Below are 24690 nucleotides of genomic sequence, written 5' to 3'. Positions count from 1 at the left end.
GATGAGGACTGATCAGTTTATTTCTACACTTATATTTCTCTATGTTCATCATTGAAAGCAATGCATTGCATAGATAAATTGGTCTAAAAAAACAATAAATTGTAGAGTAGGTTTGTACACTCACTTTCCAAAAGTACCTTCATTGTATTCTGACTTTTAATTAAATATTATTTTGAAATCAAATTATTTCCTCTTCAAGTTGATACTCACTACAAGAGGAAAAAGTACCCATTTTGTTTGCAATATCTTCCACATCCACTTATTGTAAATGATGAACTATGAAAGCTAGAACAGATTTCATTGCCCTGAAATCTGAAAACTGGTTTAGACTGTCTTCAGTGCTATCAGGCTGGCTGTATACTTCTTTGCAGCTTCATGATCCGATGACATTTGTAGATCTGACAGTTCTGACTGTGTTTGAGGAAAGTTTTACACATTTAATTTCTGTAACCGTGCTATCCAAAGGTAAAGTTTTTGCATGAAGCACTTTATAAAAGACATTAAAGTTATAATGGTCTGGTTTTTTCCTTGAAGTTCTTTGTTTAACTTATTTACACGTTCCAGTCACAATAATGACCACCACCTATGTTCGACATCAGTGTGCAATAACCACTCACAGACAGCAGGTGACAGCACAAGCAGTGGAGGGTATAAAAGGCATGAAAGGAGGACGCAGGAGTTAGTGCAGTCATTGTCGTAATGCGGAAATGGAGCAATTTATCAGGTATTCGAAAGGGCATGTTCATTTGCTTGCAGGACAAGGGTGGAAGCATTTCCAGAATAGCTAAGTTAGTAAACTGTTTGCATGCCACTGTGGCTACAGTATGCTGTGCATGAAAAAATGGTGCTATCCAAAACCGACACGTAAGGAACTGTGGTGTACCATGGGCCATAGATGATAGAGGTGAGCGACTGCTGTGGAGGTGTGAATAGACATGCAACTGTTGAGCAGCTGACCACTCCAATGAATCAAGGGGTCACTCAGAGTGTCTCCTCAGTGACCGTTCTGCGAATATTGCTACGTATAGGCCTCCCCAGCAGGTATCTGGTTTGTGCATTCATGCTGCCTACTGCTCATTCGTAATGAAGGCTGGAAATTGCATGCCAATACCGCAGTTGAATCTCCACTGAGTGTCGACTAGTGGACTTTTCAGATGAAACACATTTTATGCTCCATCGGACAGATGGCATTGGTGTGTACAGCATGTAATGCCCTCACTCAGGCTGCAGGAGGGAGGATTGTACTCGTAGGAATGTTTTCATGGCATTCCCTGGGTGATCTCTGACTTGTTTTCAGATGTGGAAAATGAGGATTCACTAGCTGCCAGAAAGTGCACTTTAACAACTATCCCATCGTCAAATTGTTTTGCATGCTGCATCAGTATTTCTTATACACAGAATGATGATATGTTGTATGAAAGACATTTTTTTAGAAGATTTACAAAAAAAAAAGATAGCTATGATTGTAATTTTTTTGAAGATTAGAAAGTTGCTTCCTCCTTGACCCACTACCAACAGCTGTTTCCGATTGGAAATCTTTGTTAACTGTTCGGAAGTGGTGTTCAGTATTTCCCATTATAGGTATGCCTGCTGCTATTGTATTGGCATTACACATCAAACATACACTTACATTTATGCATTGTAACGGGAATTGCATGTTTTCCCATGTTCAGCTGCACTCGTTTTTCACAAACACGTTAGTAAGCTTGTCATGTACACTTGGCACAAGCATTAAAGGCGGTGAAATGCAGATGGGGACAAAGTACGTGTCAAGAGATTTACCGCCTACAAGAACTGTGTGAATAATCCATTGTCAGCAAACTGGTATTTTCCAGAAGCAGCTCATTTAGACAGATTTTGTATATGGTTTTGTAAGATCAACTCAAAAAGCCATGGTGATCGACCGATAGATTGCGATCATTGGGTTGAGCACCCTGATGCAGAGCAATGAAATTTTGGGAATACATTTGTCTGGGTAACATATTTCAGTGATAAGCATTTCAAGATCACAGGTTAATCTAAGTGTGAGATAAGCCATTGGAAATGTAAAATGCTGCTACATGAATAACATGTGTAAACTGCAAGAATGTTGAATGCAAGCATGCAAACATGCATGCATTTTGTTGTACAGGTGCTGGATGTCAGTTTGTGGGATGGAGTTCCCTGCCTGTTGCATTTGGTCAGTCAATCCAGTGATGGTTAATGCTGGTTGTGGATTACTCTGAAGCTGTCATCTGATCATGTTCCACATGTGCGCGATGGGGGACGGATCTGGTTATTGAGCAGGCCAAGGCAACATGTCTTTCTTCGGGTCTCAAAATATATGAAAATTGAATGGGGAGAGAACGGGACTGTATAGAGGATGTGCATGGGCTTCCAGGCAAATCTTTGTCATAGTTGAACAATTAGCCCATCAGTTCTGGGAAAGTCATGATGACATTTTTCGTTGACTGCAAGGACCCGCTGCTCATTGACTTTCTCAGACATGTCACCACAATTAACGCACAGTTGTAAATGGATATTTTGCAAGAATTGAAGCAACCCATGAAGTCCAGACACCCAGGAATGTTGACAGCCAGCGTGATTCTGTTGCAGGGTGATGTCCGCCCACATGTTACCAAGGTTGTTTTGACTACACTGCAGAAGTTTCTCTGGGAAGTCCTTACACATCTTCCATACATTTCTGATCTCTCCCTATGGGATCTCCATATTTTTGGAGCCCAGAAGAAAGATATTTACGCCCATCAATTTGCTTCAGACGAAGAGGTGCATGCTGAGGTACAGTGTTGGTACCATAGGCAACTGCAAACATTTTTCGATGGAGCCATTAACTGTCTTGTCTCACAGTGAGATAAACAGATGAAAATGACATTTTGCATGTGAGATTCATTGTTTATATTAATTACATGAGACTCTTCCTTAACTCATATTTAGCTGGTTACTGTGCTTTTCGATCCTTCATTTTGAGCCTTAAAAAGACTTGTATTATTCACATTTTGCTTACAAAACATATATTATCTTGTCTGTTGATATTGAACCAGCAACAGAACATCAAAAACATTTGTCAGGGCGAACCCCTTTTACTACTGTGAGTAAAACATATCTGATTTGTTCATATAGAATGAAACAAAACCTCTCACCCATGGAGTTGCATAAAGAACTATTCTACACTAATTTTTGTTTTGTTTTCAGATGTAGCAAACTGGCTTGACAACAGTGTGTCTAAATCTGGAGAATCTCCTGCATCCGACAAGGTATTATTTTGCTCACAAAAATCTTCCATTGTACTTATTTACAAAGTTAATCAATCACACATTTGCATCAATTAATTAGAAGATTGTTTATCTGGATCACCTTGTTAATCATGTTATGTAACTGAAGTAACTTAAGAGATGATATTAATTTAATATCACCAGTAATGTGAAAATATATATACTGCAGTCTTTGTACACACACCTGAAAGTATCTCACCGTAATTTTTTTTTTTTTTTTTTTTTTTTTTTGTCATTGTAAAGATGTGAATATCAAACGCTCGTTGTTGTTCAAAATTTTTATTTCAAACATAGACAGTCCTGTAGTGGATGCATTGCAAGTAACACTGTGTTACAGTGTTAAAACATCCTGTTCATTGAGTCAGAGAGCAGATCTGATATAATTTCATCTTTCCTTAATTTTCTTTGTTGAAACGTGTTATGTTTCAACAAAGAGTACCAGTTTCCCAACGACCGATACGTGTTTGCAGCAAATGTGTGGGCTCGCAATTGAATGCTGCTTATTGGTGTTGAGAGCATGTAACACAGTAAGGGAACTGCACTAGCAGAGCAGAAATGAATAGAGAATTGTTTTAGTGAAAATACAGTCACCAAATGGAGTAATCCAGTGACATAAACAGCTTCGACAATGGGCAGATTGTCATGGCCTGGCATCTGGGACTGAGCACCTCGGAAATAGCTGCCCTGGTGGCTGTTGTCATGGCACTGTCATGAGCATCTGTGGAAAGTAGTTGAAGGATGGTGAAATCACGAGTAGACTCTACAAGGTGTTAGATATCCACACCTTGTCACAGAACATGGAGGTCGGAGGCTTGCTCACTCGGTAAAGCAGTATAGGCAGCGATCTATGGCAGATCTGTTGACAGGGTACAATGCTGGACATGTACAACTGTTAAAGATTATTCCATTCAGTGTTTATTGATGAACATGGATCTCTGTGTCTGATGGCTCTTGTGTGTCCTCATGTTGATGCAAGATCATCAATTACAATCAAAGTGGGTAGGGTATTATTTAAATTAGACTACCAATCAATGGAAACATGTCACCTGGTTGGATGAATAGTGTTTCTTGTTACACCAGATCGATGGGCGTGTCCAGATACCCGTCATCCAGGCAAATGGCTGATTGAAACCGAACTGCACCATCATTTTCTGTCGTGGTAGTGATATGCTGTAGTCGACATTACCTTGGCCTGCAGTGGGATGTGTGGTAGTGATTGAAGGTGCCATGACTGCTGTGGACTACCTTGGGCTGCAGTGGGATGTGTGGTAGTAAAAAGCACCATGACTGTTGTGGACTATATGAACATTATTGTGGGCCACTTGCATCTCTTCATGCTTGATGTCTTCTCAGATGGTGGTGATGGCATTTTATAGTGGGATAACCGTCACAAAGCCAGAATTATGCTACAGTGGTTTGAGAAGCATGGTAGTGAACACTCATTGGTGTCTTGTTCACTAAATTTTCCTGATTTTAACATGATCGAAGGCACCAGCTCGGCACCACAAACCACCGGCATGACCTGTTATATGGTAATCAGTCTCTTACTATTTCTGCCTCTGAATTAGCTCTCAGTTTTGTGATTGTTACCAGAATAAATACACATACGAGGGTCATTTCAAAAGTTTTGCACACTTTGCGTGCGTGACCGCTGTGGTGGCCTGATCAAGTTGAAATTCGTGTCAGTTGTGACCGAACCTTTAGGCATGATGTTTGTATATCTGTTTGCTGGTTCAAATGGTTGTGTCAACAGTAATTTAGTTTTAAAATGGAAGTGAAACGGAGTCAGGTTTAAGTACACATAGTGACAAGCATTCTTACATCAAAATCAAATCCCTGCATGGAAAGAACCCAGCAGAAATTTACAACCCTTTGAGAGGGGTGTGTGTAATTAGTGTAGTGGATCATAGGACAGTATCAAATTGGTCTGCCCGTTTCCATAAAGGTTGAGTGAGCACTAAGAATAACTCAAGAACTGGAAGACCATCAACTGTAACAGACTACTCTTCTCATGTTATTGTTAATGATATGTTGAGAGAGGATTGACAAAAAAGTGAGGAAAATCAAAGATGAGAAAAGTTGCTGAGTGAAAAAGTCTCACAAAAATCGTGGAAAAATTGCTCAGACAGTACTGAATAGAAGGAGAACAATTTCTGAAAGGGATTTTTGCACTCGATGAAACCTGTATACAAGATTATGACCCACAACTGAAGTCTCAGTTGTCACAATGGAAAAAATTCCGTCTCTCCACACCCCCCTCCCGTCCAGGCTGCCCCACTGCCTCCCCCCTCCCTTCCAGGCTGCCCCACTGCCTCCCCCAGGTTGTCTCACTTCACTCCTCCCCACCCCCATCCCCATCCCCTCCCCTCCCCTCCCCTCCCCTCCTCCACCCCCTAGGCTGTCGCACTGCACTCCTCCCCACCCCCATCCCCTCCCCTCCCCTCCCCTCCCCTCCACCACCCTGTTGGCTGTCCCACTACACTTCCCCTCCCCTCCCCTCCCCCCCCCCCCCCCCACCCAGCACAGCCTCCACTGTCACCCACACTCCTTATCCTTAGCCTATGCCTGCCCCCTGCCCTCGCACACCTTACACCCCCACTTCCCTACCCCTATACACCTACTACTCGAACTCCCTCTATACCCTTGCTGCACCCAACCCTTTCAGTACAGGCCCACTGTACCCCACAGCCACTCTACTATACCCTGCAGCCATTGCACCTCAACTTCATTACCTATTCTTCCCCTCACCCCTTTCTATTGTCACCACCCTGTATGCCCTGCCACCACATTCACCCTGCCCCCACTTTCACCATACATGCTTCTAACTCTTTGTACACCCTTATCACCACTATCCATATCTTCCCTTTCCTCAGAATCTCCTAATCCTTTCCTTCTCATTGCCCCTGCCCCAAATGCAGCTGTCTGCCTGGCAAACCAACCACTGTACACTTTTATAAATACTTTTCGTCTCATGGCTCCCTTTTATGAACACCAGAAATTGCTTCTGAAACTAATAATGATCAGACATGTTGTTCAAATTGTCATCTGACAAGAAGTGTTTTAGATTTGTTGCTGAAAATGTTGTCAGTTTACGTTAATGCACAACTAACACTCTGGTGCATTAATGATTGTCTGACGTGCTCAAAACTACCAGGTATTTCACACATAATGACCGCAGCTTCAGCCAAAGGGGCATTCAGCTCTTTTGCGGTGTGTTGATGTCTTGTGCTGCAAATGCTTCATCTCCCTCCCTCAAATACAAGAAACCCATATGAGTGGGGACAGGAGAATGTGGTGGCCATGGTACTAGCCTGCAGTTCATAATCCAACAATAAGGAGAACTTTGTCTAAATGTTTTGACGTCAACACCAAAGTGAGTTGGAGGGGGTGGGGGGGGGGGGGGGGGGTTGTCAGACGTTGTACTGGAATCGGAATCATTGCCTGGCTGCTGTCAGGACATCCTCCATCGTTTCCAGTAGTATTTTCACAGAGAAAGACCCGGTAATTTCCTCCACATACTGTCTTAGGTGGAAGAAACAGCTCAATCAGGTGGTTGTGAACCATACCAGCTTGCATTTGTATGGTAAATCCCCTGTTGATGGTGCAACACTCCAGTTGCTTTAGGATTTTCCAATGCCCAGACATGTCTGTTATGACTTTTGAACTGTGAAACATTGGCCTAAGGTAAGGGAAATCCAGCATCAAACAACTTTTGACATTTGTGTCATACAACAAAAGTGTTTTCATCTCTCTTAATAAATCTACAACTTTTTGTACCTAGTTTTTTTTTACTCTCTGTATATCAGTTATTATTGGAGTTAGCTTCCTGCAATTAAAGAGTATTTTTCACCAGACATCCAATGAAAAGTACTGTTAAATTGCAGTGTACTTAAGATGGAAAACCAATAATAATTGAAAAATACTGACTTTCATCAACGAACTTGCTAGATTATGCCAGAAAGTGGACTTTCCATGACTGGAGTAATTTTTCCTGCTCATATGAATCTCATTTGTGCTTGTATATGAAATGATAGCTTTGTTGTGGTACTAATGTTTATACAAGCAGAAAGAGGCAGTTTGGTGAATGTTTTTAATACAAATTTGACTATAGTTTTTGTCCAATGAGCTTATTTTGACATCGAAACCAGCCAGATTTCTCCTGCAGATCATTGCTTTCAAGAAAATGTTCATATTACTTCAAAGCTACTGGAAGAAGTGAATGGTTATGAATTCATAATTAAGGAGGCTAGGTGATAAGCATAAGCATATACCTATGTTATCAAAACTGATCTTGGGCATTTTCAACGTGCATAACAAGAAAATACTGTCTTGGCACCTGCAATCCCCAGCTGGAAACAGGTGCCTCACACACAGAATGAAAACAATCATCTAAAATGATTGCTTAGAGTTCATCAGCTGCCTTACCTTTCAGAGTGCAGTAGTACCTAGTCAAAGCAGGGTGACTGTTCAGATTATTACAGAGCTGATCTGATTTTTATTTCCAGAGACAGTCACATTTATGTTCATATGTTACTAGTTTCAACCGTATCAAATGCCCATTTTCAATTCAATGTGCAGCATGTTATTGATGACCGTTTGTTGTTATACTTCGTTACTCAGCTTTTATTGTGATTCACATTTGGAAGGAGGAGAAGTCTACATTGAAATATTACCCTGCCATACTATATACATAAGAAAATCCTGCTGCAGGGATCAGTGTAAAAGTAGACTCGATGGACCCACATAACAAGATTTGGTTGAGTGGTAGACTGTGTTTTGTACTTGTTGTAAAACTGAAACAGCTTCTTTACATTCATTTGGCTTCTGAGTTCTACAGCGAATTTTTTTGTGTACAGTTACTGTTGTACTGTTGTTGAAAAGTATTCTCTACATGCGTGCTAACTTCAGTGTTACTACGGCAGTGTTTATACGCTAAACTCTTGCCAACCTGGCCCTCAATAGTCCGACCTCTCAGTAATGTGGCCACATCTGGCCACTAGTTGCTCAAGCAAAATGGTGCATGCAATAATGAATTCCCATGTGTAACAATGTTGTATGTTACTTACAATGATAAACAATACGATACATGTTTGCAATTGTGACTTTCTCTATGGTTCAGTATCATGGCTTCTTCTAGACCTCAAAAAGAAACTGGAAATTAGAGATAAGTTGGACTGAGGTTCTTCAGAGAAAGACTTGCTGTTGAGTACAGTGTTGTATATGCAACTATTTATGACCAAAGTTTAACAGACTTAGAGATAATCAAAAGCATACAGGAAAGTTATGATGAAAGAGATGAAGACAAGCTCATAGAAGGAGAGAACATGAAGATATATCACACTGCTTATGCTGAAGATGCAGAAATCTTACTGAGTACATATGCAGCCATTGTAAAATACAGTACCGATATAATTCTTGTAAAGCTGTTGTGTGGTAAAGCATTCTTCTGTCACGTAGAATCATTGCAACAACCAAAAATTTGGGACACGTTTCATGGTGAGTGCTATTACTGTGTATATACACGCTCAAGTACTAAGTTTTCTATGAAAATATATGTATCTTTGGTTTTAATAAAGTATAAACCCAATGTATTTACACAAAATTTAAACACTCTCAATAATCCAGAAATTCCACTAATCTGGTCCCCGTATGTGCTAGGAATTGCCAGATTAACGAGAGAGTAATCCTCTTCGATGCTGTTACAGTTAGTCACCTTTTGTAATGCCCTCTTGTCTCCATAAGAAATTTTAATTTTTCTATCTCTGGTGGGTTCACTCGATTAAATTTTCCCATGAAGTGTGCATGCTTCCTGGCATCAGATACAGTAACTCTAGATTCCAGTAGCAGATTTTCAGCTGCCATGGATGCACCAGAAAGCTAGGCTTGATAGTGTGCCTTCATTAAAAGTATGTTAGGTACAACCTTACTATAGACCAAAGCAACACTACAACAATATGTCGCACAGAACACTATTAGACTGTTACAGTATAAAGAGAAAAATATCATCGATATAGTACAGAGAACTTAGAAAAATGCTCTAAAGTTGAAGTTGTTGTTTGTGGGTGTTCATATTATTTTGTCCAGTGCTTGTACATTATTCTGTTAGTGGGATTATACAATTTGTGTTGGACTGGGACTGGAATACTGCAGGAGTAGTAAGGTACAATAATTTTCCCAAAATGGCTTCAGTGTATGTATGGCATAATGCCACCTCATAGTACCACATTTTTCATGCAGAAACAAAATTTGATCTTAGTATGTTCCTCATTTCAGTTTACATAATTTATATGCTAATAAAAAATTTTCCATTGTTTAGCAAAATATTTTTATTGTGCAAAAATTTGCCATTCCTATAGACAAATGAATTTAACATTTGAAGCTTGTTCACTATGATAGTGCAGTAAGAAAGTAGTAGTGTACTGAATGTTTTTAAACAGAGCTTAGTAATTGTAGCTTTAGAGTATGAGCAGTAAGGTAAGTGATTTTCCAGGAAATATGCATAAAAATTTAGAAGATGTCTATGGAAGTCCTCTGATGGTGCAGTACCATTACTATGATGGCGAGGACAGAAAAGACATGATGATGAGTGTCTTTATCACTGTTACAACAGTAGGTGATCACTAGAGAAACCTGAAAGAGGTATGCACCAGATACAAGTGGAGTTTAGTTCTGAGTGACAATTTATGTACAGTATGTTGAAAAGTGTAATTATTAACCTTGGACAGGAAAGCATGGTTAAGTTTGTGAATCAACAAAAATGCATGTGATGATAGTAATGGTTATAGACAAAAACAAGTTTTGCAGAAATTTGTTTCACACATTTGAAAATAAAGGGAACAGACTGAGGTAAAATGTTTCCATTCTGGAGAGAATGGACTTGTGTACTTGCACTAAGAAACATATAAAAGAGAAGTCCAATATGAGAGGAATTATTTACTTTTTTTATCTTCCCTATTAGAAACAGAGTGAGCATAAACAAATAATTGACATGACATACTAATTGTGAGTCTAAGGCACTTAAGTGAGAGATAAAATTTAGAGTGCAACTGAGGAATGGGAGACATATACGTTCAGCTGTTTAATGTCTTATTTTACACAAATGATAAATTTTGTTTTTCTGAAAACTGTCATCCCCTCCACTTCTCCACTTGAAGTTTTATTCTGTGATAACCTGAAATTTGAGAGTGGGTATACTAAGAATGTAATATTAGCCAATTATGTTATCAATAAATTTTCATGTCGATGAACAAATATTATTTTTTTAAAATAATCAGCAACCAGTCGCACAAAAGAAATTTTGTTTCCTTAACCAGTTTCAGGCACTAAAGTTCCCTTCAGAAGGCTGTACAGACAAATTACCATAAATAAGTGGCAGTTAGATAAGAATATTAAAATTTAATAATGAAAAGTTTAAAAATTTTGATACTTTAAATGCAAAAAATAGTACATCCTTACAACTACTGCATTATTTGTGAGAGTCAGAAGTAAGATGATAAATCCCGTAATAGAGAAAGACCTCATAAATGCTTCCATGTGGTTCAAAGTGCCTGTACAAAAATGGTATAAGGAAGCCGAACAAAAAGTGCAAACATCATGACAGAACTGGAGCTAATCAGTTAATGACATGCATATCTTGAAGTTTGTTTCAGGTTGGGGGTAAAAGTATGATAAAATAATAAAATAGAATCTTACACAACTGTAAGTTTTCATTAGACATAAACAAAAATGTAAGTGTGTATAAGCAGCATAATAAGTAATATTTAAAAAACCTAATGATAAATAAAATAAGAATACAAATGACAAGTGGTGCTATGGATGGGAAATTTGTGAACTAACCTTAAAACAGCTGTAGTGAGGTCAGTATTTTGTACTGACACTACGAACCACATGGAAGCATTTACGAGCTTTTTTTGTGTTAGGGATTTATCATCTTAGTTCTGACCCTCGCAAATAATGCAATGGTTAAAAATGTGTACTATTTTTTATCTTTAAATTTTCAAAATTTTTAAATTTTTTTTTTCTCAAATTTTAATATTCTTGTGTAACTTTACTTATTTGTGGTATATTTTTCTGTACAGACTTATGAAGAAGAGCACTAAGTGCCTGAACCAGTTAAGGAAATAAAATTTCTTTTGTGCAGCTGATTGCTGATTATTTGAGGGGAGCTGGAACGATCCATCTCCTCCGTGTTAATTTTAGCAAACAGAAGGAACATTTTTTCTAAAACCATTAAACATATTGTTCTGAAATTTGGACTACATGTTCAGTGAATATTTCGCTACAAAGTAATAATGCCATGTTAAGAAATATTTATTGGTTTTTGTTTTACAATTTTTTTAAACAGATGCTTATTTTTTCTCTAAAATTTTGCACATTTTCTTCTATAACTCTTGAATTATACAATATTTTTTTACAATTTATTATAAAAATGAAGGAAAAGTAGTAAACAATATTGTGTATAAATTTCATTGATATTCTGTTAGCAGTTTTGGAGAAAATGTTCCTCAAAGATGAAAATTTTAAAGTTACAGGAAATGGCTTCCGAAGTTTTTTAATACATTCCTGCCCCATATGATGGATTATCAGAATCCTCTTCTTTTTCCAGTGTTAGTTTCTTTTTCACTGGTCTTTTCTTCCCTTTTGCTGCATGTTGTAGGCTTTTCGCTCTTCTTCATGCACCTCTTAGTCTTTCTTCATCAATTAGGCGCATTGTGGAAATGGTGTTGTGTCGTGGTTGGAAACCTGAATGTTTCAGCACATCACATTTGATAATATTTCCTTCATTGTATGTTGTCATACAGTCCAAAATGCAATGTTTTTATCTGTACAAACGCTCTTTTGGGAATCCTAATCCAAATTAAATTATTTACACTTTCATTTGGATTTTGCGTTTTCTCATGTAAACACTTTTCCAATAAACTTGGCTGTGATAAATCTCTGAATGTGGGCTTATTACATCAATTACAGCATTTGGCAGATTGTGTTTTTGGCATATTCCTTTTCTGATTGGTACTTAACACCATGAGTCATCCATCACCTATGGGGCACAGTGCATGTTGTGGGTGCTCATTTGTTGATGCAGTATGAAAAAATAATGCCCATACTGCTCTGCTCAATGCTTCTTTATTTTGCCTAATTGAAGGCCCATAATACCTCTGAAATCTATCAATTGCTTCATCTGTCAATCTTCCTCTTCCTCCTAGGGTCTTACCATCACCAAGCTTCTGGGATCCTAATGTCTGCTTTAGTTTGCGCAAGCGAGCCTCCATGCGCTTCTGCACATGTCCAATGCACTCCTGTTTTTTAATGTGAATTTCATTGCCATAAGGTTTGAGCTCCTCTACAGCTTTATATCCCTTAGAATCACCATCTCCTAGATAATTAGTGTATCATACATTATACGACTCCTGTGATCTGATCTGGAAAAAATTGCTTTAACTCCCTTTACTTCCATCGCTCCACTCGTGCCATGAAAATTTGCTTCACAACTTTTACTATGTTTGTCCTTGGTATTGCCCTTACATCTAAAATGTTTTGAGAGAATACATCAATTACTTTGTAGCTGTATCAACTGGTAGCTGTCAAAACTCCATTTAGAGATTTATGATCTCTACGTTGCCATGATCCATCTAAAGCAACAGTTAAATCTCTACAATTCCCATTATCTGTCACAGCTTCTTCAACTGCTTTCTTCATTGTTGCTTGAGCAATTTCTTCAGCAGAATATCCCACCAATTCATTATAAAATCCAAACTTGGTTGGTGGTTTTGGGAAGTTCATAATGCGAGATAACAGTGTCCCTGCAGCACTGCCATTGGCAGTGCAATGCAAGCTGTACACTAGCCTAACATTTATATAATACATCTTCTTTCCACTATTACCACTACGAGGAATACTGTTAGAATTAGAAAACGAAAATTCTGCAGCACATTTGTTACACTTCAATGACATTTTACATGCCAAACCAATGTGTGAAGTTATTTTCAATTCCAGCCCTCTTTCTTTGCGAACTTTGCGTAGTACATTATGTTTCAAAATATTAGAGAGCAAGGAAATGTTCATTATTTCATTCACTTGATTACTGTCACTTTCATAGTTTTCAAATTTTTCTTTGCTGTCACAAAGTTTCTTGCTGGAGGAAGTTCTATAACATTCATTTGGAGTAGTCGGTGAAGCAATCTGAGCAGCATCTCCCTTCAAAACAACAAAAGATTTCTTCTTTCACTCGTTGTGCCTTTTCTTGAACACTCGATTGCTAAACCACGGCATATTGATATCCCCAAACCAAATACGTAAAACAGGTACGAGCAAAATTCATCAAATATGCAAAATTGAACAGCTAAACAACACAAAGCAAACTCCACAAGTCAACACATACGGTATAGCGTTTATGTTTGCCAATATGAACAGTCACTTGTCACAGAGATAAAGCCATACAACGTTGGAGAACAAAACACTGTCTAATTCTGCAAAGGTACCCTGCTAGCAGCCAGCGAGTGGCACCATCAGAGGTGATGCACCAAATTGCTACAACCGTTTACACAGCATGTCAACCTTGCAGTGATAAAAAACACACTTAGAATTCACTTAGAAGGGTGAAACTTGCTTTGTTTGTTTTTTACAGAAAACTCCAAATAATGAAAAAACCAAAAAATGTTAATTTTGTCATTTTCATCGTTCCGGCTCCCCTTAAACAAATACAGCATCTCTGAAGATGGATAACATAGTAAACAAATATTGTCCTACGTCTTTTTTTTTATTACAATAGCAAAAATTCTGATCTGTTATGCCATCACGTGTCTTTTGTTTTTGATATAAAAAATTATAACTGCTTTAAAATTATGCACAACTGCTGTGGTAACTTCCAAATGATTTTCATTGTCCAGTATTAATGTGAAAATGTATTAGTTTATGTGTGAGGTAGCTTATGACAAACAAAAGAGCCTGTACATGTATAGTAGGTGTATTGAGATACATTTATCTAGTAATTGATTTCATAATTGTGGGAAACTGGTTCATTTGCTTAAGCAGCAAAGTGATGTTGGAGAGGTTTTGTTTTTGCTCTCTTAGTTTGTGTCTTAACATTTTATCATTGTGTGCATATGATTTCAACATGTGATTAAACTTTGAATGCTCATTATAACTGGCTGGGTGCACTGGTTCTCGTGTCGGAGGAAGGCATGGACAAGGAACATTTAGTACTACTGTACCTAAACTCAAGAGGTTTTGCTTAAGACAAACTATAGTGACCATAATCTACCAAGACCAGGAATGAGTCCAGAACTAGTAGAAACAGGCAGATCAGCTGAGGGTGTCACAGCTAGTCACCCGAGAGTAAACAGGTAGACAACAAGTCACATGAGAGTAAACAGGTGGACAAGAGTGAAAAGAAGACAAACAACAGAGATTGCGCAACAGAATAATGAGTCTATTGAGTAAACGGAGATCAAAAACCTAGGTCGTAGGGAATTCGGAACCAAGACAGTGATGTGTAATGAGATCAATCAGTAGAGCAGAGAAGTAATGACTGACTGCAGAGCTATAGTGCTGCTGGCTTTAAAGGGCAGCCATGGGCACTTATAGTCCAGCTAGGTGAATGTGTCTTCGCGGCGGCACTTACAGTGGTGACACAAGTGCCCACAGATGTAGCAGCGCTTTGTAGTGGCTGTCTTAGAATTCTATACCTTTCAGGTTCCAAACTCACTATGCCAGGCTACCAGATCCCTCCCCTGAAATGTGCACATAAGGCCATAAGTGCTCCAGACAATTCTTGGGAAAGTGAACTGGTGGCATGGATGGATTCCCAGCACTGCAGCCTGATGGCTGGTAGAAGGAACCAGTGTGTCTGGGAATGTGCTTGGGTGTGGCGGCGTAGCCTGTGATGGTGTGAGTGATGATGGCCAAGAGGACAGAGTGCACTGAGACCTCAACTTCCATGCTCACATCTGTGGGAACTGCCATTGATGCCCTGGAGTGCCCTGTGCAGATGTGAGAGTGATAAGGGGAGGTATTCCAGGAGTGATTGAGCCAATGGTGGTGCAGTTGGTAGGCGGGGATGGAGCTGGTTTGTGTGCCAGTGTTCCAAACCCTTCAGAGTGTCAATCATCGTAAGGAGCCACCAGTGGGTGGCAATCACTGTGACTGGTATCCACGAGGATTTTGCCCCATACAAGTATGCCCACACAACTCAGCCCAGCAGAAAGTGCCTAACGTCCCGGGTCCAGGGTTCTGTGGGTTGTGGGGCTAGGAAATGGAGGCTTCATTCATGGGCAGGATTGGTCCTGTACGTGCTTAGAAAGATCATGCGTACAGCTGTGGTGATGGAAGTACCCAACATTTGTAACATTTGTTGTTTAAACGTTTGTGCCATATGCTCTGCTTTGCTGTTGGAGGATGAGTGAAACAGTGGACTAAACAGGTGCTTGATGCCGTTGGATATGCAGAACTGTTGGAAAGTTTATGCTGTGAAATGAGGCCCAATGTCCAACACAATAATGTGGGGAAGCCCTTCAATGGCTAGAATATGTACAAGAACATTGAGAGTGGTGTCAGTTGTGGTGGACACCGTGCCAATCACATAGGGGTAGTTAGAATAAGAGTCGACGACGATGAACCACATTGAGCCCAGAAAGGGGGACAGCAAAGTTCAGATGAATGCAGCACCAGGGGCGATGGGGGGTGAGAAAGGGAGTAAAAGACTAGGGTGAAGCAGCGTGCGCAAGCAGAGCAACTGTGCCCCATGGCCTCCACTTCTCTTCTGTGTAGTGCTGGCCAACAGGTGTTCACCTCATGAGGCAAGGCATTGCAAAGAAGCATTTTTCCTGGCACTCATTCTTTTGAAATACTTTAACTGTTCACGTTACTGCCCATGTGGAGCATTTAGTATAAGGGACTACCTAAACACTCGCAAAAATTAGTACTCCTTGAAAGTTAATAAAGATTTTGGTACAGTAATGATTCTTTAGTTCTTTAAAAATGGAGGTACTTGGAATATTTCATTTCTAGGAAGAGAAACCTATCCAGGCAAGTGACTGATGATAAAATAGTGTTTTTGACACAGAGTTAAGAATGGAATAGTTATTATTTAAATGTTCATCAAATTTCTGGTCCATGCAAATAAATGCTACATTAATTTTACTTTTCCTGATTGTGGCAAAAGTATAAAGTCATCGGTTGTAATTATGGTTCTTGATGTAAAATGCTCTGTAAAATATCTTCTCAGTGTTGGAATTTTATGGTTTGGAGCAAACCCATAAATGCCATGGTCTTACAACCAATATAAATCCACGTGTGAGGCATAATTAACACAATCTTGCTACAATTCTTGCCTCATTAAGCACTCAGAATGTCAGCTGGTTTGATGCTGGTCACCAACCTTCACTCTCTGCCAGGAAGACCTGTTGCACTACTTTGCACCAAACTTCCTTTCTCACTCTCACCTAACACTTTTCATTGTAGAAGGACTTCCCTCTAGGTCTTACATTTCACATTATACACATGTACACATGAAACCTCTCATACATATAACACTTTAACACACTTACATTACAAAAGAACATAGTTAAAAAAATAAATTCACAAATTAATTCTTTAAACATAATTTTACAGAAACATGAACAATTATTTCGATATGTGGTGGGTCAAAGGACATTATAACACAGCTATTACAGTATTCATAGAAAACATTGAAGTTACACAAAAGAAGTACAGTTGATAAGTGTTACGTATGCCTCATGCTTCAGTTATGTTTCCTGTGAAGGTTACCATCAGTGAAACATCTACAACCCATCACACAGTGTTGGGCGCGACTATATACAAACTTTCCCAGAACAACATACTTTTACAGAGATGGGAATAAATGTATGATTATCTTATCCAGTGTATGTAAGAATACCATAATATATCTAAAAACAAAGATGATGTGACTTACCAAATGAAAGTGCTGGCAGGTCGACAGACACACAAACATACACACAAAATTCTAGCTTTCACAACCGACTGTTGCTTCGTCAGGAAAGAGGGAAGGAGAAGGAAAGATGAGAGGATGTGGGTTTTTAGGGAAAGGGTAAGGAGTCATTCCAATCCCTGGAGCGGAAAGACTTACCTTGGGGGGGGGGGGGGGGGGGGGGGGAGAAAGGACAGGTATACACTCGCGCACACACACACATCCATCCGCACATACACAAACACAAGCAGACATTTGTAAAGGCAAAGAGTTTGGGCAGAGATGTCAGTCGAGGTGGAAGTAGAGAGGCAAAGATGTTGAAAGACAGGTGAGGTATGAGTGGCCGCAACTTGAAATTAGCGGAGGTTGAGGCCTGGCGGATAACGAGAGGAGAGGATATACTGAAGGGCAAGTTCCCATCTCCGGAGTTCTGACAGGTTGGTGTTAGTGGGAAGTATCCAGATAACCTGGACGGTGTAACACTGTGCCAAGACGTGCTGGCCGTGCACCAAGGCATGTTTAGCCACAGGGTGATCCTCATTACCAACAAACACTGTCTGCCTGTGTCCATTCATGCGAATGGACAGTTTGTTGCTGGTCATTCCCACATAGAAAGGTTCACAGTGTAGGCAGGTCAGTTGGTAAATGACGTGGGTGCTTTCACATGTGGCTCTGCCTTTGATCGTGTACACCTTCCGGGTTACAGGACTGGAGTAGCATTTCGGAATCTTTCCTGTAGTCTTATTTTCTCTTTCTGTTTTTACCAGTAGTCTCACTTTGTATTCACCTTCCCCTTTTTACCGTAATCTACTATACAATTTTATCCTGCCTATACATACTCAATAATACGTAACCAACTTCCAAACCATAACAAAAAAAAAAAAAAAAAAATTATTTTCCGCTTTCAACACTATCGCTGCTATAAAATCCACCATTTCTAGTTCAAAAACAGTTGCTTTCACGTATTAAACAACCATTTCGGCTGGTTCTAATAACTTTCGCTTTATTTCGACTTCCGTTTTTCGAACATCACTGATCATTTTTAGCCGCTGCCCACAGGTTTTAACGTCATTATTTCTTCGTCAGACAATTGTTAGCCCCATTTTCGTAATCTTTCATCACAACACCACTCCTTTTAATAAATTTACACGTAGTTTTTTCGAAATTTTCCCGAATTTCTCCGTCCTTTAACATGTTTTAGCGCCAACACAACCACCTAACCTTTATGCACATCGTTGTCTACCAACCCAAGTTCACCACAGGATCAACTTAACCAACACTTTTTCGCCTTTTTTCATACCAGATCTCCAGCTGCTTTCTAGTTCACCTTTATCTCTCCCCATATATTTTTATTTTTCATTTTCATTTCAACCTCATGTTACACTTTCCACCTTCTAATACCGTGTCACCCTCACAACACCCCCACAACGACCCCATTAAGTTTTATTTACATTCCCTCCGCAAACATGCCCTCGCCCTAGCCAGATTACGCTCCCATATTTTATTTTCTCAGGCTTGTCTGACATTTGGCATCACCCCCAAAGGCCTCACACTTAAAGTTCCCATCTCTGGCTGCAACCCTTCTTTCCATCAGTCCCTATACCAGTTCCAAACTGAACAATCCATTGCCCTCACCCACCTAATCCTTAACCTACACATCAACTCAGCCAACGAACACACCCGTCAACTCCTATCCTTAATAAAAGTCCTCAATCTTTCCTCTCCCACATCCACACCGGCTGTTCAGAGCATCCTCCTACAGGCCAACCGCAAATTAGAACAGCATGCCACCCTCCACCTCAATAAACTATCCAATGTCCTGGTTTCCCACCTCCGGAAAGGCAACTCACTCACCCTTCACAACCTTTCCAGCAAACCTCAACCTCCTCTCATTGCACACAAACCCAGTCTCTCCCATCTACTCAATCTCCCACTTCCAGCTCCACTCCCTCCAAAACCTCAAAATTCCAATCAACACAATCTGGAACCACAACACCCTAATTCAATAGTTAACCTTTCCTCCAAACCTCTCTCCCAATCTGAAACCTCTGTCCTATCCAAAGGCCTCACCTTCAGCCCCACTCCCAGATTCAACCAAACAGCCCTCGTCAAAGATTTACTGTCCTACACTCGTACTCTCTGCTGGAAGTATCACTTTGCCACAAAGAAAAATGATCCTAATCATACTCCTAATGATCTAACTCCCCAAGACACTATCCAAATTGAACCCTGCCTGGAACAGTTCCGTCCTCCGTCACAGCGGGACCCACCTCCTCTTCCTCAAAATCACCCTCTCCAAACCCTCCAGGAATTTCTGACTTCCAACCTTGCCTCTCAATCCTTCTTAAAAAACCTTAATCCTACTCCAAACATTACCACTGCTGAAGCCCAAGCTATCCGTGATCTGAAGGCTGACCGATCCATCGTCATTCTTCCGGCGGACAAGGGTTCCACGACCGTGGTACTTGATCGGCGGGAGTATGTGGCTGAGGGACTGCGTCAGCTTTCAGACAACACCACATACAAAGTTTACCTAGGTAATCCCATTCCTGATGTCCAGGCGGAGCTTCAAGGAATCCTCAGAACCTTAGGCCCCCTACAAAACCTTTCACCTGACTCCATCAACCTCATGACCCCACCGACACCCTGCACCCCTACCTTCTACTTTCTTCCCAAAATTCATAAACCCAATCATCCCGGCCGCCCCATTGTAGCTGGTTACCAAGCCCCCACAGAGCGTCTCTCTGCCTACGTAGAACAACACCTTCAACCAATTACATGCAGTCTCCCATCCTTCATCAAAGACACCATCCACTTTCTCAAATGCCTGGAATCCTTACCCAATCTGTTACCCCCAGAAACCATCCTTGTAACCATTGATGCCACTTCCTTATACACAAATATTCCACACGTCCAGGGCCTCGCTGCGATGGAGCACTTCCTTTCACGCCGATCACCTGCCACCCTACCTAAAACCTCTTTCCTCATTACCTTAGCCAGCTTCATCCTGACCCACAACTTCTTCACTTTTGAAGGCCAGACATACCAACAATTAAAGGGAACAGCCATGGGTACCAGGATGGCCCCCTCGTACGCCAACCTATTCATGGGTCGCTTAGAGGAAGCCTTCTTGGTTACCCAGGCCTGCAAACCCAAAGTTTGGTACAGATTTATTGATGACATCTTCATGATCTGGACTCACAGTGAAGAAGAACTCCAGAATTTCCTCTCCAACCTCAACTCCTTTGGTTCCATCAGATTCACTTGGTCCTACTCCAAATCCCATGCCACTTTCCGTGACGTTGACCTCCATCTGGCCAATGGCCAGCTTCACACGTCCGTCCACATCAAACCCACCAACAAGCAACAGTACCTCCATTATGACAGCTGCCACCCATTCTACATCAAACGGTCCCTTCCCTACAGCCTAGGTCTTCGTGGCAAACGAATCTGCTCCAGTCCTGAATCCCTGAACCATTACACCAACAACCTGAAAACAGCTTTCGCATCCCGCAACTACCCTCCCGACCTGGTACCGAAGCAAATAACCAGAGCCACTTCCTCATCCTCTCAAACCCAGAACCTCCCACAGAACAACCACAAAAGTGCCCCACTTGTGACAGAATACTTTCCGGGACTGGATCAGACTCTGAATGTGGCTCTCCAGCAGGGATACGACTTCATCAAATCCTGCCCTGAAATGAGATCCATCCTTCATGAAATCCTCCCCACTCCACCAAGAGTGTCTTTCCGCCGTCCACCTAACCTTCGTAACCTCTTAGTTCATCCCTATGAAATCCTCAAACAACCTTCCCCACCCTCTTGCTCCTACCTTTGCAACCGCCCCTGCTGTAAAACCTGTCCCATGCACCCTCCCACCACCACCTACTCCAGTCTTGTAACCCGGAAGGTGTACACGATCAAAGGCAGAGCCACGTGTGAAAGCACCAACGTGATTTACCAACTGACCTGCCTACACTGTGAAGCTTTCTATGTGGGAATGACCAGCAACAAACTGTCCATTCGCATGAATGGACACAGGCAGACAGTGTTTGTTGGTAATGAGGATCACCCTGTGGCTAAACATGCCTTGGTGCACGGCCAGCACGTCTTGGCACAGTGTTACACCGTCCGGGTTATCTGGATACTTCCCACTAACACCAACCTGTCAGAACTCCGGAGATGGGAACTTGCCCTTCAGTATATCCTCTCCTCTCGTTATCCGCCAGGCCTCAACCTCCGCTAATTTCAAGTTGCGGCCACTCATACCTCACCTGTCTTTCAACATCTTTGCCTCTCTACTTCCACCTCGACTGACATTTCTGCCCGAACTCTTTGCCTTTACAAATGTCTGCTTGTGTTTGTGTATGTGCGGATGGATATGTGTGTGTGCGAGTGTATACCTGTCCTTTTTTCCCCCCAAGGTAAGTCTTTCCGCTCCCGGGATTGGAATGACTCCTTACCCTTTCCCTAAAAACCCACATCCTTTCATCTTTCCTTCCCTCTTTCCTGACGAAGCAACCGTCAGTTGCGAAAGCTAGAATTTTGTGTATATGTTTGTGTGTCTGTCGACCTGCCAGCACTTTCATTTGGTAAGCCACATCATCTTTGTTTTTAGATATATTTTTCCTACGTGGAATGTTTCCCTCTATTATATTCATAGGAATACCATAAGTTACATTAAACATAAACATATCATTATGGAGAAGTTTTTTTTTTTTTTTTTTTTTTTTCCGCTGAAAATTTTGGGTAACAGTAGTTAAATGAAATTGCGTGTGATGAGGGCCTCCCGTCGGGTAGACCGCTCGTCTGCTGCAAGTCTTTCGATTTGATGCCACTTCGGCAACTTGCGCATTGATGGGGTTGAAATGATGATGATGATTAGGACAACACAACACCCAGTCCCTGAGCGGAGAAAATCTCCAACCCAGCCAGGAATCGAACCCGGGCCCTTAGGATTGACAGTCTGTCGCGCTGACAACTCATCAGCTACCAGGGGCGGACAGGGGTGAACACACACAAAAGAGAAAGAAGTTCATTGACATTGCTTTATAGTAAGCCACTTTGGCAATTCTTTATACTTCAAAAAACTACTAAAATGTTTCACTTCCAGTTTGTGAAAGACACCTAAGTAACAAGATTAACAAGCATTTTATGATACAGACAGTGTTTAGGTCATGTTTTGAAACAATGGCATTTCTTGTTCTGTCCAATGGATGTAAGGTCTTTAGTCTTTTATATTGCGAGCACCTAATGGTTTCTTTGATTTTGGTAATATTAGATAGTATGTTAGCATGGGGAGTTCTCTCCATTTTGGATTGTTGTAAATATATTTAAATTTTAAAATAAACCTGCCTCATATCCTCTAATTATGGTGGCACTTTTTAACTGTACGAAGTGCAACACCACACATTTTAATTTTACTTGACTACTTTGTTTTTAGTGTTTTTCCGATCTGTCCACAAGTGTCAAAGAAGTCTAATTTCATTCCAAGGAATGTTGTCTCTGTGCACTTTATCTATATCCGTGGCTTTCTTTAGTTTTAGGGTCTCTGCCTTTTGCGGCCTGAACCCTTTGCTGACAGTATATAGTATCATCTGGTGGTTTTTTCTTTCCCAGTTCTGTGTGCTGGTCTTTCTTTTGACAGTACTTTGCTTTCGGTGTACAGAATTTTGGTACGCATTCATCTAATTCAATTGTTTCATTTCTCCATTGGAATTGTCTTCCGACTCTGACCACTAAGACTCATTATTTGGTTCTAACTTGAATGCTTTTCTGAGACATGTTAGTCTTCATCCGACCGTTCATCAAAATTTTGCTCTAGTGGCATTTTGTTGGTCAAGAGTACTTCATCCACAATACTGTTGATTCATCTTCTTCCATTCTCTTCCTGTTTATCGCTGTACTTATTTTCCTATCATTTATCTCAATTTCATTATCGGATCACTCATTTTGCGCAGTACTGTTAACATCCATACCCATCATCCCATCAGTATTTGCTGCATGGAAATTCTGCGCGGTGCTGTTTACTTAAACATTCTTCCTTCCGTCTGATAACTTTCAACACCCTTATTTCTCCCAACACTACTACTTGAATTTTGGATTGCATAATCCCTTTTGAAATCTTCCCATTTGCATTGCTTTAGCCTCCTTGCACAGATTGTTGACCTGTTCGTGCCAGTTAGTTATTCCTGACAACTAATTTTTACAAGAAAACATTATTTCATTATCATTTAAACTGTTGTCAGTATTTCTTATTTCATCTACGATTGTTTTCCCATTCTCTTTAGCTATGGTGTCATTAGCTATTGTAGTGAGTTCATTATTCTCTGTTCTGAAGTCACTATTCGGTTTTTTTTTTTTTTTTTTTTTTCCTGCCAGTGCTACTGTGCTCACATTGGCTGCTAACCATTTGGTCCTATCTGTTGCTAGTGGGAGTTCTGCCTGAAAGGTTATATTCATTTTATTGCCTGCCTGGCATGATTCATCCCTCTGCCCATCTGTTGTTATGCAGCTAGTCTCTTGCAAAATTTTGCAGTCTCTACCTTGTGCATGAAATTTGTAATGTTTATTCTAATGCTGTTTTCTATGTCTGGCCCATGAACATCTTTCTGTGTTAGTTTCGCCCACAACTTAAGCAGTCCTTAGTTTTCTGTGCTGGTGTTGTCATTATAATTTTGCAGTGCAAAACTTCTGCTGCAAGTGGCTAAGTTAAATCGTTTTATGCCCTTTCCCCTTTGTACCATGTTGACACAGTATCTTTTGCTGTTATTTTGACATTGTTGTGATTACCTCAATTGTTATTGTTTGGGCAATAATCATGATTTCCTTTCCAGCATTCTTCATCCTCTACTCTTTCCAAAAACTTAGAAAGGTATTTCTGATTACTACCTATGTATCTTTCAGAATCTTCTGGGAGCTTTCTCGATAGCTTCCATATAATCTGCTTCGGGTTGTCTCCTTCTCAAGTTAGTTAATTTCCTGTACCAGTATTTGCAGAAATCTTTTATAGAATTCCTGCCTGTATTGTCATACATTCTAGCCATAATCAACTCACACCACACAGTCTTGGTTTCTGTTCTGACCAGTACCCCTCAGTAAATTTTTTCTTGAAATCTCTAAAAGTCATTTGATCTGTGTTCATATTCAATCTCCTCTCTTGGCATCCCCTGGTAATGCACTAATTACCACATTAATCTTTCCCTCATCTGTTAATTCTTCAGGAAAAATCCTTTAGCAGTTTTTCGGGAAGTCTATAGAGTGCCAACCATTATGTCTTGTGACTCAATCAAATTGTTCTTTGGCCTCTTAACGGTTTGTTGTGAGCTACTCCATCAGTTACAGAAATGGGGTTGGTCCCTAATTTTCTTCTCAAGGTCACAAATTTTGCTTTGAATGTGAGAAGTGTTTGGCTTACACTTCTGTTCACAATTTAATTGCTTCCATAATTCTTGTTCTGTCAAATGTGAGCGT

The 24690-nt window shown here is 40.4% G+C and overlaps 1 protein-coding gene across 1 annotated transcript in view; it reads left to right on the top strand.

The window, feature by feature from the left end:
* The window catches only part of LOC124556513 (oxysterol-binding protein-related protein 8), a 218285-nt gene that overhangs the window by 32960 nt on the left and 160635 nt on the right, over positions 1–24690 (top strand). Inside the window, exon 5 of the mRNA XM_047130467.1 lies at positions 3193–3254. Within this exon, the coding sequence (XP_046986423.1) occupies positions 3193–3254 (62 nt within the window). The remainder of the gene's footprint in view (positions 1–3192; positions 3255–24690) is intronic.

The sequence above is a fragment of the Schistocerca americana genome, chromosome X (genome assembly GCF_021461395.2).
Source record: "Schistocerca americana isolate TAMUIC-IGC-003095 chromosome X, iqSchAmer2.1, whole genome shotgun sequence".
Classification (NCBI taxonomy): Eukaryota; Metazoa; Arthropoda; class Insecta; order Orthoptera; family Acrididae; genus Schistocerca; species Schistocerca americana.
The sequence above is the reverse complement of the archived record's forward strand: the minus strand, read 5'-3'. Positions and strand labels throughout refer to the sequence as shown.